The sequence below is a fragment of the Phacochoerus africanus genome, chromosome 9 (assembly GCF_016906955.1).
Source record: "Phacochoerus africanus isolate WHEZ1 chromosome 9, ROS_Pafr_v1, whole genome shotgun sequence".
NCBI classification, from domain to species: domain Eukaryota; kingdom Metazoa; phylum Chordata; class Mammalia; order Artiodactyla; family Suidae; genus Phacochoerus; species Phacochoerus africanus.
In genome coordinates, this window is record NC_062552.1 from 78483974 (window position 1) to 78500230 (window position 16257).

A 16257-nucleotide genomic window follows, 5' to 3' on the forward strand; every position below is an offset into this window, starting at 1 on the left:
GCAGCCTCTGAGTACAAACCTGAACCACATCTGAAGGAAGCCCTGCCCTCTGGTGGCCATTCTGCAAGGTGCACCACACCCAGGCCTCACCTATTCCTCCCCATGTGACAGCTTAAGAAGTGAAGAACAGGACAGGACTCTAAGCAGAGAGTGCTGACAAGTATGTTACATTAATGAATGAGCTCACATCACGCCTCCTAAATTACAAAACCTGTCAAGAATGTGAAATGTTCAGGTAGTAGCAGGGGAAAAAATACATATATATATATGTGCAGACATTATACCTGTGTGTAAACAAAAATAAATTCAGAAAATTCTACTCGGTGCCTAAATAAAAGAATTCCTGTGAAAACCCAATATATGCATTTCTCAAATACCCCCTCAACTTCCAAAGCACATGCTTTACGTATGGTAGAAATTGGATTAGAGAAAAATCCTAAAAATATAAAACTGTGGAGCCAAAGCAGTATCAAAACAACAGAAGTGCTATTGAAAGTACCAGCAGAGTTCAATCTTCAGTGGCATTTGTCCTTTGCATCATAGTCATCAAATTCTTTGTAGCCTTAAATAATGGGACTTATGGTCACTGCTCTAGATAGAGGTCCGTGAGAGCAAGTAATTTCCAAAAGAGGAGTTGCATCTAATTTTATTTTATTTTATTATTTATTTATTTTATTTTATTTGTTGGGCTGCACTTGCAGCATATGGAAGTTTCTGGGCTGGGGTGGAACAAGAGCTACAGCTGCCAGCCTACACCACAACAATGCAGGATCCAAGTGGCTTCTGTGACCTACACCACAGCTCATGGCAACACCAGATCCTTAACCCGCTGAGTGAAGCCAAGATCAAACCCTCCTTCTTACGGATACTACTCAAGTTCTTAACCCACTGAGCCACAACGGGAACTCCTCATCAAATTTTAAATGTAAATGTTTGTCATAAATCAATATGTTTAACCCTAGATATGAAGATAGACTCACATTCTTTTTAGCCTCTCTCTCTGCTTTACCAGGTAATTTTAACTTGAAAACCTGAGATATGTTGAAGCCACTAAAATCACTTCTGCTGAGACTAGATTTAAGGCTTTTTTATTGTGAGAAAATTGCCTCTGGTAGTTTTTTCTTTGGCACAAATTATTAATGTGCTTAGAAAAATCAGAGAACCAATGAAATGTCCCCATCATACGACATCATACCTGTATTTGCTAATTGTGGGGAAAAGGGCCTGTTTCCCTGAGACATACACTGTAGCAGAACAGAAAATGCTGTGTCCTACACCCTCAGTGAGGAGACACATTTGCCACATCAAGTATTTTTGTTTCTCTTGGAAAAACACAGTCCCTGTTTCCATGGCAAATACCTGTCTGTCTCCTGAAAACAGCCAGGGAGGCTCAGCCGTGGCCCCTAGAATAGCCAGGCGGTTCAAGCAGAGAGTGTGTGAGCGACTTTATGTCTCAGGAACATAAAAGAGAGGGACCGCCTTTTTTGGCTGCAACATATATACTCCTGTGATGGGCAGCTGAGGAAAGTACAGCTTGGATTATTGCATTACATTCTTTTTCATCAAGTGAAAACTTCCCAATCATGAAATCTTAGAATGTGAGCATGTTCTGGGGAAGAGCAGACACATTTCTTGACGGGTCTACCCCCAGTTGCTCAGAGTACTAGTCATGCATCCGCTTTAGGTCCTAGCCCCAGCTCTGCTCCTCACTGGCTATGTGCCCTCGATGAGGTTACTTAGCATCTCTAGACCTCAGGTTTGCCATCTGTGGAGTGGGAGTGTGATCCTGTCTCCCTAGAGAGGTGTGTGTGAGGGGGAAATGAAATGCTTTTCCCATTATCCATAAAACAATTGGGGCCACAAAGTTCGGTGGGTGAATAAGGTGATCGTGAAAGAAGCATTATTTTCAGATGTTTGTGTTACTTGGATGCACTGTGTTCTAAGATCCTAAAGCTGGACTCTGTCACGTAAACTATAGTCCCAGCATTTCTTCAAATGACTAAAAAATACAAGTAGGTGCTCAAAAGATTTTCTTGAATCAACATAGGTGCATCTCAGGCCATCGTATGTTGGTATAATTCATCATTTATAATATTTTTTCATGTATTTACTCATTTCATACCCATAAGGAAATGCTGGTATCAAAGAAAATGAAGCAAAGCAAAACAAAACAAACAAAAAGCCTACAGGTCTAACATAAAATGTATTAGAGTTTAGGAGTTCCCATTGTGGCGCTGTGAGTTAACAATTCAACTGCAGCAGCTTGGGTCACTGCAAAGGCCCGGGTTCTATTCCTGGCCCGGTGCAGTGCATTAAAGGATCTGGCACTGCCACAGCTGCAGCATAGGTCACAGCTGTGGCTCCCTTTCAGTCTCTGGCCTGGGAACTTCCATATGCTTGTGGGAGTGACCATAAAAATATATATATGTGCCACATCAAGTATTTTTGTTTCGGTCAGAAAAATACAGTCCCCATTTCCAGGGCAAATACCTGTCTGTCTCCTGAAAACAACCACAGAGGCTCAGCCATGGCTATACATATTTATATAATGAGAGTTTATATATACTAGAATTTAGAGTAACAGAGCACTTGCACATGGATGCTCATAACGGCATTGTTCATAATGTCTAAAAAGTGGAAACAACTGAATGAATGGCCAACAGGTGAAGAATAGATAAAGAAATCTGGGGTTTTCAGACAGTGGACTGTTAGGCTGCCACCAGAAGTAGTGAAGTACTGTTACCTGGACAGACCTTGGAAAGATTCTACTGTGGGAAAGAAGCCAGGCACAAAAGGCCAGACACTATATGACACTCTTTCCATGAAATGCCCGGAAGAGACGAATCCATAGAGACAGGAAGTGGCTTAGTGGATGCCAGTAGCTGAGGGAAAGGGGGTCTGGGTGATGGCTCAGGGGCTCGGTGTTCTGGAACCAGACAGTGAGGACAATTGCATGCTCTGTGAACACGCTAAAAACCACTCAGTTACACGCTTACAAAGATGACGTTTATGATCCGTGAATTCTCTTAAGCAATGCTGTGATTTTAAAAGGGGTAAAATGTTTTAAGAAATAGAAATGAAAGAACAAAACTAATAGAGGTGAAAATACTCAAATTAATAATAGGTGAAGGGAGTTCCCACTGTGGCTTGGTGGGTTAAGGATCTGGCATTGCTTCAAGTGCTGCCGATCACAGCTCTGGCCCATGTTCAATTTCTGCCTGGGAACCATCATATGCTGCGGTGGTAGCCAAAAAGTTAAAAAAAAAAAAAGATTAAATGCTGGGTGAAAGAGGCCTATGTGTAAAACACCTGAAAATATCAAGACAAAAATAAGACAAATATATTTCACTTTTTAAAAATGTTTTGAATGAGTTTTATTTTTCCCATTATATTTGGTTTACAGTGGTCTGTCAGTTTCCTACACAGCAAGGTGACCCAGTCACACACATAATATACACATTCTTTTCTCACATTATCCTCCATCATGCTCCATCACAAGTGACTACATATCGTTCCCAGTGCTATACAGCAGGATCTCATTGCTTATCCACTCCAAATGCAATAGTTTGCATGGATTAACCTCAGATTCCCAGTCCATCCCACTCCCTCTCCCTCCCCCTTGGCAACCACAAGTCTATTCTCCAAGTCCAGGAGTTTCTTTTCTGTGGAAATGTTCATTTGTGCCATATATTAGATTCCAGATATGTGGTATTATATGGTGTTTGTCGTTCTCTTTCTTATCCACTTCATTTAGTATGAGAGTCTCTTGTTCCATCCATGTTGTGGCAAATGGCATTATTTTGTTCTTTTTTACGATATGTCTCAGTCTTGAAGAAGAAGGTGACCTTTATAAGACCACAGGGGCTGAGTTAACATGGATCAAAATAGGCTTGTATTTCAGGACCACTTATTATCCTGGGACTCAGAAATGTGTATTTCTAATTTTAAGTTTTTTTGCTGGAAAAAAAAATTCTGAAATCAAAGAAGCTTCAGGCCCTGCAAAACCTGTATCCAGACCTGTCAGGCCCAGAGAATCATGCAAGATGGATGGAGGAGTGAGTGGTTCAGAGATCTGCAGAATGTTAGGACAAGCGTCTCTTGCTGAGCCACATCCCCTGAGGGTTTCCGTGAGAGGCACACATTTCTCTGGTTTGTGTTCCTTTGGTGGAGAAACTAGGGACTATTGTAAGCCCTTGGGGTCCCAGTGAACAAGGGTCCATGTGTGTCCTCATCTCTGCATAAACAAACACCTGAGTGTTTCCTTGGCCACTGAATCGGACTCACTTCAGAAGGACCACAGGCATAAATGCCATGATAGAAACAAGACATTAGGTTACGCAGTCCTGGCCATGTCCAGAATCCAGAGTTTCTCAAGGTACAGATCTCAAGTCCACGAGTGGGATGATTAATGAGTGTTCTGTAAGAGCTGCTGTGATGACAGGAAGACGGTGGATGTATGAGAGCACAGTTAAGACATACACGAGTGCAGTGTTTACTGACTAGGCTGATCTGATCCCCACTGACCTAGAGAGAAGGAATATGTTCTCAGGAAGCTCGCCTCATGGAACTTACTTAGGCAGCAGCATTTCTGGAGCAACCACAAAGGAATGAAAGGTCCAGGCAAGAGAGGAGTTCCTGTTGTGGCTCAGTGGAAATGAACCCAACTAGTATCCATGAGGATGTGGGTTCCATCCCTGGCCTTGCTCAGTGGGTTAAGCATCTGGCATTGGCATGAGCTGAGGTGCAGGTCACAGAAGAGGCTCGGAACCCACGTGACTGTGGCTGTGGTATGGGCTGGCAGCTACAGTTCTGATTCAACCCCTCGCCTGGGAACTTCCATATGCTGCATGTCCAGTCCTAAAATAAGAAAAAATTAAGAATTCAAGGGAAGAGAGAACAAATTTCTGAGTTGCTAGAGAGAGATGCAGTGTCTGCTGGTCAAACTCAGCCAAACACCCAATCCTGGTCTGAACTGTAAAATACAAGCACTAGCTTCAAGGTCACACACATCTGTCCATGAACTATGTGCCATGGGCATTTTCCTTAACAGCTTGTGGAATATTTCAGCATGTATGTCATGGAACAGAGCTGGTGTCACTTCCTTGGGATTCTGTGCCATCTGGAGGAAAGAGGTTGGGCTGAGAAGAAAGGCATTTCTGAGACGAGCTCTTAGGTTCCTCTTAAACTGCCCCAGCCTACATTCCTCTCTGTCCAGCAATCCAAGAATTCCAAGGATCCTGGCTCTGAGCATCAGAGCTGGAAGTACACTGAGGATGCCTCCAGCATGCCAGAGCAGAGACAGAAAAGAACCCCCCCCTCCCAGGGCAGCTCACAGCCAGTCCCCACCTGTGCCCTCTGGGTTTGTGCTCAGCTCCCCCTGCAGCCCCTCTCACTGTGTCACTCAGGGCGCAGTAGTACACAGCCGAGTCTGATGTTTGCACTGAGCGTTTCTGCAGGTGGAAGGTCTTGTTACTCGTATCCAGAGTGGCCTGGAAACCTTGCTCCTCTGCCCTCGGGTTTGCAGTTGACCCCTTCAGGAGGAGTTGAGGAGCTCTGTTGAGATACTGGACGTACCAGAAAAGGTAGGTATCCAAATAAGTGGTCTGGTAAGTGCAGTTCAGAGTCATAGGTGCCTCCTCTGGAAGAACCACTGGGCCTTCTGTCTGGTTCACTGAGTCTCCTTTGGACCCTCCTAGAAAAGAATCACTTTGTTACATTAGACGTGTACAGAAGGAGAGATTTCAGGAAGAGAGGACAACTAAAAAGGAATCATTACTACAGGAAAATACAAAATCATGAGCATTTAGGATAAATTGTTATTTACCGATGATTAAGAAGATCACAAGAACTGAGTGAGTGGAAGAAAGCATGTTAGCCAAAGAAGCTAGGCCTTGCTCTCTGGAATACACCGAATCTATGAAGGCTAAAATCCAGCGAGAGCTTCTACAAACAAACTCCTCCCTCAGAAACGGAGACCCTTCCTGAACAGGAGCAGGCATCTATCTGCCTTGTGGCTACCAAGCAGCCTCTGAGAACAAACCTGAACCTCATCTGAAGGAAGCCCTGCCCTCTGGTGGCCATTCTGCAAGGTGCACCACACCCAGGCCTCACCTATTCCTCCCCACGTGACAGCTTGAGAAATGAGGGAGAATAGGGCAGGACTCCAAGCAGAGATAACTAAATGCCACACGTGCACAGGGGGCATAGCAATTATTACTCCCATCACTTTCAGCACCGTTCAGGTATCTCTTACTTCTCAAATATTCCCAGACACAACTTTGAGCGGAATAGTCAGCGGTCTCTTCCTTGCTTATGCCTCCATGACTCCCAAGGGTCAGAGAAAGATCCCTCTGCATAGGAAGGGGTCCCTACTCTCCTGCAGCCCTTTGCCTGCATTAACTCTTTTCATCCCTCGGTTCACATGCCATGGAGGAAACATTATGTAACGTGATTCTCAAAAAATCTGAGGTTAGATGATGAGCTTCCCCCTCCCATTATTACAGAAGGAAACAGTTGTAAAGTACAATAAAACTAATTGCTGTGACTTCTGGTTCACTGATAACGGTACAGCTGGCCTTCCAACTGGAAAGCTGGACAGGATAAATGGAACAATTTTTGGACATTGGACTACAGGTAGCAGGAGAGAAGGAAATAGATGAGATGAATCAGGCCATTGTCCCATTTAAATCATGGAGGCCGGTTGGAGGCACCTGTGCAGGAAGGAAGGATTTCCCAAAAAAGAGCCCAGTTGTCTCACTGTGAGATTGAGAGGTGTAGGAGTTTGGGGGTCACGAAGCACCTGGAACTTCTGGACTTAGGTACCAGAGAGGAGAGATGTGTACAGAGAGGGAGAGAACAGCAGGGGCGGGGTGATCTGGCTCCTTAGCCAAGCGCTTTTCTGCAGCAAAAGAGGGGAAAACACTGAGTTGGGAGACCTCCCTGAGATCATCTCCTTTGAGGTCCCTGGACCAATCCTGGAAGACAGCAGCCTTCCACCTGTAGATTTAGGAGCGATGGGTCAACTTCCACAGGCAACTTGGTGCTGGAAACACCATCTCTTCCTCCTTGACCCATTCCTGTTTTAGTCCACCTAAGTAGTTTCTTTTGAAAAGTCAGGATTAGATGCTTAATAGTATCAGCCAGGCTCATTCAGTCCGTGGGCATGTGCTGGTATTTAGGTGTCGCCTGTTTATTTGTTTTATTAGAAATTCAAGACTCTCCATGGAAAGTACTGTTGGCTCCATGTCTGTCAGCTTGTTTGTCTAGGTTCCTGTGTAATAATGTATGCCAATGCAACAAGCAGGAGCTTCAACGGGGTCATTCTCATCGCTTGCCCTTTCTCTGGGATTAGGTGTGCTTTGTGAAAAGACTTGTTTTATTTTCTTAATGAAAAAGAAATCAAAACATTCTTCCTTTCTCAGCGTTCTCTTCTAATGTAGCAAGGTAAGGATCTGGCACTGTCCCTGCAGTGTCTTAGGTCATTGCTGTGGAAAGGGTTCAGTCCCTGGCCTAGAACCTCCCACATGCTGGTTGCATGGCAAACCAAACAACCAACCAACCAACCAAACTGAGGTGAATTTAGGTTCTCTTGCCCAACCCTACCTGTGCTGACACAGCCCTGCCTCTTCCTGGCTCTGACAGTCTATTTCTCCAGGGCAACTATCTCATACCCAGGAGTTTGTGGGGCTCCCACAGGCCCCCACAGGCCCCCAGAGCCCCATGGGGTTTCTCAGAGCACAGAAATACACTGCTGAGTCCCTGAGCTCTGAGGCTGTGACCGTGAGGCTGATGGCCCTGGCGGCTTTCTGGAAGTTCAAAGAATACCGACCCTCTGTTGAGTTCTGCTCATCATAAGATGACTCCTGACAAAGAAGGAAAATCCCTCTCCCGCTTGGCAGTGTTGGTACCAGAAGAAATGGTAACTGTAAATACCAGCTTCATATACACAGTCCAAGGTTGCCACCTCCTCCTCCACCACAGAAATTGCAGGCCAGGCTTGGGCTACATTCTGGGTGGTGCTGGATCCTGCAGGAAAGAGGAAAGAAGGAGACCGAGCCCTTATGTGTAACCATGAGGGGAGAAGGGATGTAGTGTCCCAGGACCCAAAGCCCCGATTCCTCTGCCCATTATCTCTCCCTTCGTAGCCTCATCTACCCCTTCCCATGACCTTGGAACTGAAGGTGTTGCAGAAACTGCAGAAACTGTGGCAGTGGAAGGAGACAAACAGCACTCAGAGATATGGAAAAGCAAGGTTTATTCAGCACTGGTGCGGGCTCAGAGGAGTCACCTCCATAGTCTGAGCACCAGGTCTTTGTTTTCAGTAACTTTTATACACTACAAGGTCTTGATTTTCCCATGTAAGCATCCCGGACCTCCCCCATCCCCAAGCAGACAATCTTCCTCCCTAAGAAACTGAGTGGGCAAGGTTACAGAAGTGGAACTGATAAGCAATGTTGGGTACCTGATTAGCAGGGTTGCTGGCTTGGATACAGGGTACACAGTTGTTACATTATTACAAGAAGGGTGGTATAGTGATGAGCATAGCTGGAAAGGCTTGCAGCTGCCTTCTTAGCCAAGGGGGGGGGTCATTCTTTAGTTAAAACTCTATGTCATTCCCCCCTCTTGATGTTCAGGGTGTATCTGCACCCTTTAGAGATCATCATCAGTCATAACCCTTTGGAAGCCTCTGATAAGTAGCAGGTGGGAGGCCATTTTTTTTAATCATGGTTTTTATAAAATCTTTTATAATATTTATCAGGAGAGGTACAAGGCAGGGAACAAGTAGGCATCCTGCAAGTATAACCATGATTATTCCGACCATTGTCTTAATTTTTCCCAACCAAGAGAACCATTTACCAAAGAGATTGTCTGCATCCCATCCTTTCCAAGTTTGTACAGGCACATGGGCTAGTTTAGTCATGTGGTCAGCAATTTCTTCTACCACCTTTCCAGTGTTATCTATTTGTAGACAGCAATTATTTAAGTTGAAAATTTCCACAAACTCCTCCTTTAGAAGCAAGTAAATAATCCAAGGCCAAGTGATTTTGGTAGATTGCACTGCGTATTTTAGTTTGTTATTGGGCCAATATAGTCAAGGCCCTTGCAGTGTCATTTGTTATAAGTTCCAAAACTGCCTGTAGTCTGATGATGCGGTTCAGCATATAGATAGGGGTGCGATATCCCCAAGAGCCATCCTCTGTCCAGGTGGCAGGCCCATAATATTGAATTATCTGTTCTGGGGGCCATTTATCATCTTCCCAGTTTCCAATTTGGAGAGCCCTCCGGTCTCTCCAGGCACCCTGTGCCCTATATATAGGAACCCCCAGTTGTTTCCCTAGTGATAGTGGGAGCAGGAAGAAGGAAGGCCTGATTGTTTCCAGTACATATGCCCCAGCCCAATTGGGGGGGAGTATGGAATAGGCCATTTTTTCACAAATCCAATATAATCCCTTTGGTGCCCGCCACTGGATATTAGCACTGATATCTCCCCATGCTTGTTGAAGGAGGGAAAAGTTAGACAAGGGATTAGGCTTGGGCTCTGAGAGATTGGAGGATGACCACCATTGAGTCTTTTGGGCAGTCAGATTGTAATACCTTAGACCTAAACATGTTAGGCTTTCAACTGAAACATTAAACCGTCCTCCCCACCTCGCAAGACAATTTTTGCCTCTAATAGCAGTTCTGAGGAACCATACCCCATTGGTGAGTTGGGGGTATGCAGTCTCATTATGAGGCTCTAATGGGTCCATTTCTCTGGCTTGCCAAGGCCAGTGGTCTCCTGTGTTCGTTCCCCCTGCATACATAACAAGAGGAGACCTTGAGAGTTTGTGTAATAGTTTCTGCCAGGGCTAAGAATAAGTTCTTAGTTGTGGCCGAAATGGGAGGTGGGGTGTTTCTTATCTCTTTATAAAAGGAATGAAAGACTCTGTGAGAGGCAGCTTGGAGTGTAAACGTGATTCTCTGGAAATGTAGCACAGCTCCAGGGTCAAGGCCTCTTCCATCAGTGCGAATGCTTATTTTGAAACCCTCCTTCCATTTGGGCTCACAGGCAGCTGATTCCTCAAGCTTCAGCCGTGCGTTGACTGACCAGCTTCCGGTGTGGTCAGAGCAGGGCTTTGAGATCGTCCTCTCCGTCTCTGTGTTGTCAGGTGAAGAGGTCTCTCCGGATCGAGGGCAGTCTCCCACTCTCCACGGTCGTCAGCTGGGCCAGCTGGTTTAACTCTGGAATGATGGATCCAAGCATCTATTCCTGTTACTTTAAGCGCAGTGAGGGTGGTTAGAATTACAGTATAGGGGCCCTTCCATACTGGCCTCAAGGGCTCCTTTTTCCAGTCCTTTATCCACACCTGGTCCCCTGGCTTGTGGGGGTGTACTGTTATACCTAAGGACACAGGTATTCTGTCTGTGGCCCATTTATGTATCCGAGAAATAGTGAGCCCCAGTCCTTGTAATTGTTTATGTAATTCCAAGTCTCCCAACTCCCGGGTGTTTGCTTTTAAACTGATTAGTGGAGGTGGCCTTCCATATAAGACTTCAAATGGCGAGAATCCTCTTCCCGCTCAGGGTGAACATCTCACTTTTAAGAGGGCCACCAGCAAACATGTCTATCCAGGGCAAGCCAGTTTCCTGACATAGCTTTGCCAGTGTCTGTTTTAGAGTTCGGTTCATGTGTTCTACTTTCCCTGAACTTTGAGGGCAATAAGCAGAGTGTAGTTTCCATCGGATCTGTAAAGCTTTTGTCACCTGTTGTACTGTTTCAGCCACAAATGCCAGTCCATTATCTGACCCAATGGTCAGAGGCATTCCATATCTGGGAATAATGTCTCTCAGGAGTGCCTTGGTTACTTCCCTTGCCTTTTCAGTTCAGGTAGGGAAGGCCTTTACCCATCCTGAAAAAGTACAGATAAAAACTAGTAAATATTTGTACCCCTTACTAGGGGTGACCTCAGTGAAGTGCACTTCCATATCCTCAAATGGGGACAGTCCACAGTGCTGTGCCCCAGCTGGTCTATGGGGCCCCTCTTCATCTGGCAGAAAAGTGGCTGGGTTCAGAGTTCGTACAACCTCCAGTTTTACCCATGGATTTTCACATAGTAACCCTTGATATTGAGTCATTCGTGCATGTATGAGCCAATGGTGGCCCCTGGTATCCATTAGGGTTACAACTGAGTGTGGGACTTTAACATTGAGATTTTGTCCCAGGGTCAACTCGTCAGCCTCTCTCACCAAGAAGGTGGTAGCTGCCAGCGCTCGGAGGCAGGGAGGCCATCCGGCTGCAACTGAGTCAATTTGTTTAGACAGGTATGTCACTGGCCTCTGCCAAGGCCCAAATTCTTGAGTTAAGACTCCCAAAGCCATCCCATTTTTCTCATGAACAAAAAGGTTAAATTCTCTGGTTACATCAGGAAGTCCCCAGGCTGGAGCCTCAGTGAGTTTGGTTTTGATTGTCTGAAACGCTGTCTCCTGGCTTGGTCCCGATTCAAGGGGAGCCTTTTCTTCCCCTTTTAGAGCCTCATACAGAGGCCTGGCCAGGTCTGAAAACCCGGGGATCCATATCCGGCAGAATCCTGCTGCCCCTAGGAACTCACGAACCTTCTGGCGGGTGGTAGGGACAGGAATGGCACAAACTGACTGCTTTTTTTCAGTCCCCAGCATTTGTCAGCCCTGCATGATGTTGAAGCCCAGATACTTGACTTGTTTTTTTGCAGATTTGTGCCTTTCTCTTTGATACCCGATACCCTGCCTCCATCAGTAGGGAAAGGAGAGCTCTTGTAGTATCTCACTGATCTGAGCTATATTAGGGGGCCTTTTAGCCCCAGCTTTTGCCCCCTGTAGGAAGGCCTGCTGGTACCTCTCTAGGTTACATTTTCCTTCTTCAGTGTCATAGTCCCAGTGGGGGTTTTCTTCTGGGAAGGCTTCCCTCACCCAGTTTGCCAAGTCTGCTCGACCCCCCGCATTGGCCTGAAGCCGTTTTTGGGCTTCTGTTACAATTCGCCAGTGCTCTTCAGTGTCAGAGTAAAAAGGAGTTGCCGGCAGTCTATCCAGGTGGGACAGTGTGTCTGGAAAATGAATTCTAAGAGATCAATCAGCGCCTGAGGCTTTTCAGAATATGAGGGAGTATGGTGTTTCCAGTGAGGAGATCAGCAGTGGAGAAGGGCTGGTAATAATAAAAACATCCCCCTCTTGTATGGTCCCATCGGGGGCGACTTGCTGTGGTTCCCGTGTCTCCCGTAAGGGCATTTGCAATGCTGGAGTGGCTGCTCCCTGAGCTGACCGGAGACATCTGCTCATAGGTTCTGGAGAATCTGGCTGTGGGGGTGATATAACCTCGGGAACTTCAGAAGCAGAAGGAGGAGGAGAAACAGAAGGCGGTGGGCTATCTGGCATCTGGGGACCTTCGGCTCCTGGAGGTGGGGCCGGCAGCACATAAGGTGGTGGCATAGGGGGCGAGTCCTCAGGTTCCCCTTGATAAGTAGGTGGCACCTTCTTTTGAGACAAGATTCTCTTCTTGGACTGGGCTACTAGCACCTTACACTGTTCCTGGTCTGCGGTGCAGAACCGAACCCATGGGGGCCTCAAATAGGTAATTTCCAACCATTGATCAATATACGGAAAATGGTCTGGGTGTCCAGGGTCTCCTGTTATAACATTAAATACTGCTGTAACTGTGAAGACATCTAAGATCCCTTCTGGAGGCCAGGCAACACCAAAGGAGGGCCACTCTAGGGTACAGAGGATACAGTTTTCCAAGACTCAGTTTAACACCATAATCTCTAGGAAATCCTTTCTTAAAACTCTTAACCATACACTCTAAGACAGTGGGCTTGGAAGCCGATTTACCCATTGTGTGAAGTCCCACCCTGTGCCGGTGACGTGACGCAAGACAAACAGTGAGGACAAGGCCTCAGGTAACAATCACTTTGTCCGCCTGACCGCTCCCCCAGAGGAGATATTTCAGGCGCCTCTTAGTATAGGTGGGACTGTATAAACCCCAACGTCAGGATCCCCCCGAAGAGGGCCACCATAAGCCGTATGAGGGTCACCGCGGAACCGCAGGTTAGGACTCACTCTGGCTCCGTAGTCCAAAGACGGTGGAGCATGGGCTCTTGTTTTCTCCAGTCACTCACTCACACACATACACACACACACATACACACACACACCAGAATTGACAAGCCTCCCAATCCCAAGGGAGCAAACCCTGACATGAGTGACCCTTTGGTCACTGAGAGGTGATCAGTCTCTCCTTTTGCCATATGGTGGGGCCTGACTTGAGCAGATGTCCCTGGGGCACTCACCAGTCTGATGTCCTGTCCTGGAACCTGTTTCCACTATCCTTCTGAGTCCGTTTGGGAAGCGGTGTGGGCCAACAAAATGGCCGGTGCGTGCTATCCACCTGTCACCCATCCAGCGATCGTGGCCTCCCCTGGTTCCTTGACAACGGTGGCACAAGAGGCCAGCTCCGTTGTCGGCTTCCCAGCCAACGCACCAAAAACATTGCGGAGACTGCAAAAACCGTGGCAGTGGAAGGAGACAAACAGCACTCAGAGATATGGAAAAGCAAGGTTTATTCAGCACCGGTGCGGGCTCAGAGGAGTCACCTCCAGAGTCTGAGCACCAGGTCTTTGTTTTCAGTAACTTTTATACACTACAAGGTCTTGATTTTCCCATGTAAGCATCCCGGACCTCCCCCATCCCCAAGCAGACAATCTTCCTCCCTAAGAAACTGAGCGGGCAAGGTTACAGAAGCGGAACTGATAAGCAATGTTGGGTACCTGATTAGCAGGGTTGCTGGCTTGGATACAGGGTACACAGTTGTTACATTATTACAAGGGTGGTATAGTGATGAGCATAGCTGGAAAGGCTTGCAGCTGCCTTCTTAGCTAAGGGGGGGGGGGTCGTTCTTTAGTTAAAACTCTATTTCAAAGGGAGCATGAGTCCTGTGCGTGTGGCCATCCTTACCAAGATAGGCAGAGGCCAAGATGCCCTCAGCACGCTGGCAATCAGCATATTGTGAGCTCTTCCCCAGGGGGAAATGTCCTCTGTCCTAACTCAAGGGCAGGACTTAATTCCGTCCCCTGTGCTCAGAGGTGCAGACCAAGTTACTGGGCTGGGTGAGGCTTGTGCCCCCACCCAGTAAACTGAGTCAGCAGATACAGGGCACATTTGTCTGTGTCATGACACACGCTCCCTTCCTCCCAGGGAGGAAATGCTAGGCTTTTGCACAGCAATTTGTCTAATGATAACTCTCAGGTTGGAAATAAACATGGCAGATTGAACCCTCTTCCGTCAGTTCCTCTTGGATCAGGAAGTAACAGAGAACAGTATATGGGGTTTTGACTTGCCAGCAGAAAAGCAAAAGACGTGTTCTGACTTTGCATGGAATCCAATGTGAGTTCCCTGAGCATCATGTTGTTGCTAATGAATGATTTCACATCACACCTCTTGAGTCACAAAATCTGTCAAACCTGTGCTATGTTCACACAGCAGCAGGGGAAAAAGACACGCGTATGTACACTCATGAGGTGTGTAGAACCCAAATAAATTAAGAAAATTTTACTCAGTGTCTGAAGACAAGAATCCCAGTGGAAACTCAACAGGTGTTTCTGAATCACTACAACTCTCCCAAACCACCTACATGAAGAACGGTGCAAACTGGGCTAGAGAAATCCCTAAAAACCGACAATGTAGGAGCCAAGGCACTGTCAAGAACAACAGAAGCCTTCTTGTCCAATGTCAAGGGTTCAGTCTCCAGGGGCATTTGAGCTTTGCATCAGATTCAGAAAACTCTTTGCAGCCTCACAAGAGTGGGACTTGGGGCTCACTGCTCTAGCGAGAGGTCCATGTGAACATTTCCCAAAACACCAGGTTTGTCAAATTTTAAATGTTACTCTCTTCACAGACTAATGTGTTTAACATTAGACACGAGGATAGACTGGAATTCCTCTTATCCTCACACTCAGCTTTGCCAGGTAACTTGAACTTGAAACCCCTAGAAATTCGTGAAGCCACCAAAACCGATTCTGCTAACACCAGAGTTGAGGCTTCTTTATTGTGAGAAAATTGCCTCTGACAGTCTTTCTTTGGGCACAAACTCTTTATGTGCTTAGAAAAATACCAAGAATCAATGAAACATCCCCATCATGTTGCCATCATTCCTGTATGTAGAATTGGGTAAACAAATCAATTTTCATGAGATATTATCCTGTAGCAGAAAGAAAATGCTGTGTCCTACTCGCTCAATGAGGATTTTTTTGGGTGTATTTCTGTTTGTATTGGGAGTAATTTTAGCTTGTTTTTGAAAACTATAATTCCCATTTCCATGACAAGTACATGTTTGTCTCCAGATAACAGCCCCAGAGGCTCAGCCATGGCCCCGAGAATAGCCAGACTGTTCCATCAGAGAGCATCTGAGCTACTTTGTGTTTCAAGAGCATAAAAGCTGGTGACTTCCTCTTCTGGCTTCAACATGCACGCATTTACATAGACTCCAGTGATTGGCAGTTGGGTAAAGTATTGCTTTGATTGTTGCCTTAACTGCCTTTTCATCAAATGAACACTTCAAAAATGATGCGATCTAAGAATTCCAGCCTATTTGGAGTGAAGAGAAGAAAGACGTCTTGATGGCTCCATCAACTGCTTGTGGAGAGCATTAGTCATGCATCAGACAGATTTAGGTCCGAGCCCAAGCTCTGCTCCTCCGTGGTGATGCAAACTTGAGGAAGTTGCTTGATGCACCTGCAACTTCATCATCTGTCAACTGGGACTGTGACAGTATTGACCTAGAGAGGTGGGGACTGATACAAAATGCTTTGCCCTTTGCCTATAGAACGGTAGTGCCACAAATACAGCTTAGTGAGTGAATCAGGTGATCTGCGAAAGAAGCATTGTTTTCTGACGCATGTGTCATTTAATGCACTGCGTTCTAAAGTCTTAAAGCTGCAGACTCTCTGTCGTGTAAACTCTAGTTCCAGCCTTTCTGCAAGTGACTGGAACATATGAGTAGCTGATCCAAAAGATTTCTTAAATGAATGCAGATATAACTTGGAATGGTAATATCTCCCATTGGTGTAAAGCATTATTTTAAAAGAGTTTCTTCTCAGGCATTTACTCATTTTATATCAAGAGAGTAATGTTGGTACCATATAACACAAACAAAACTAAAGAAAACAAAACATAAGAGAAAACAAAGCAAAAAGCCAAAACTCATAATTCAAAGTTTATTAGAGTTTAGAGTGACAAAGAGCTGGGGTACAC

The 16257-nt window shown here is 46.0% G+C and overlaps 1 gene segment (V, D, J or C); it reads right to left on the minus strand.

Moving 5' to 3' along the window:
• Window positions 1-4833: 4833 nt before the first annotated feature.
• On the minus strand, window positions 4834-5996 carry LOC125134944 (T cell receptor alpha variable 18-like). The segment is given in 2 exon segments: window positions 4834-5692; window positions 5825-5996. Coding segments are annotated over 2 exon segments (543 nt in total).
• Window positions 5997-16257: the final 10261 nt, after the last annotated feature.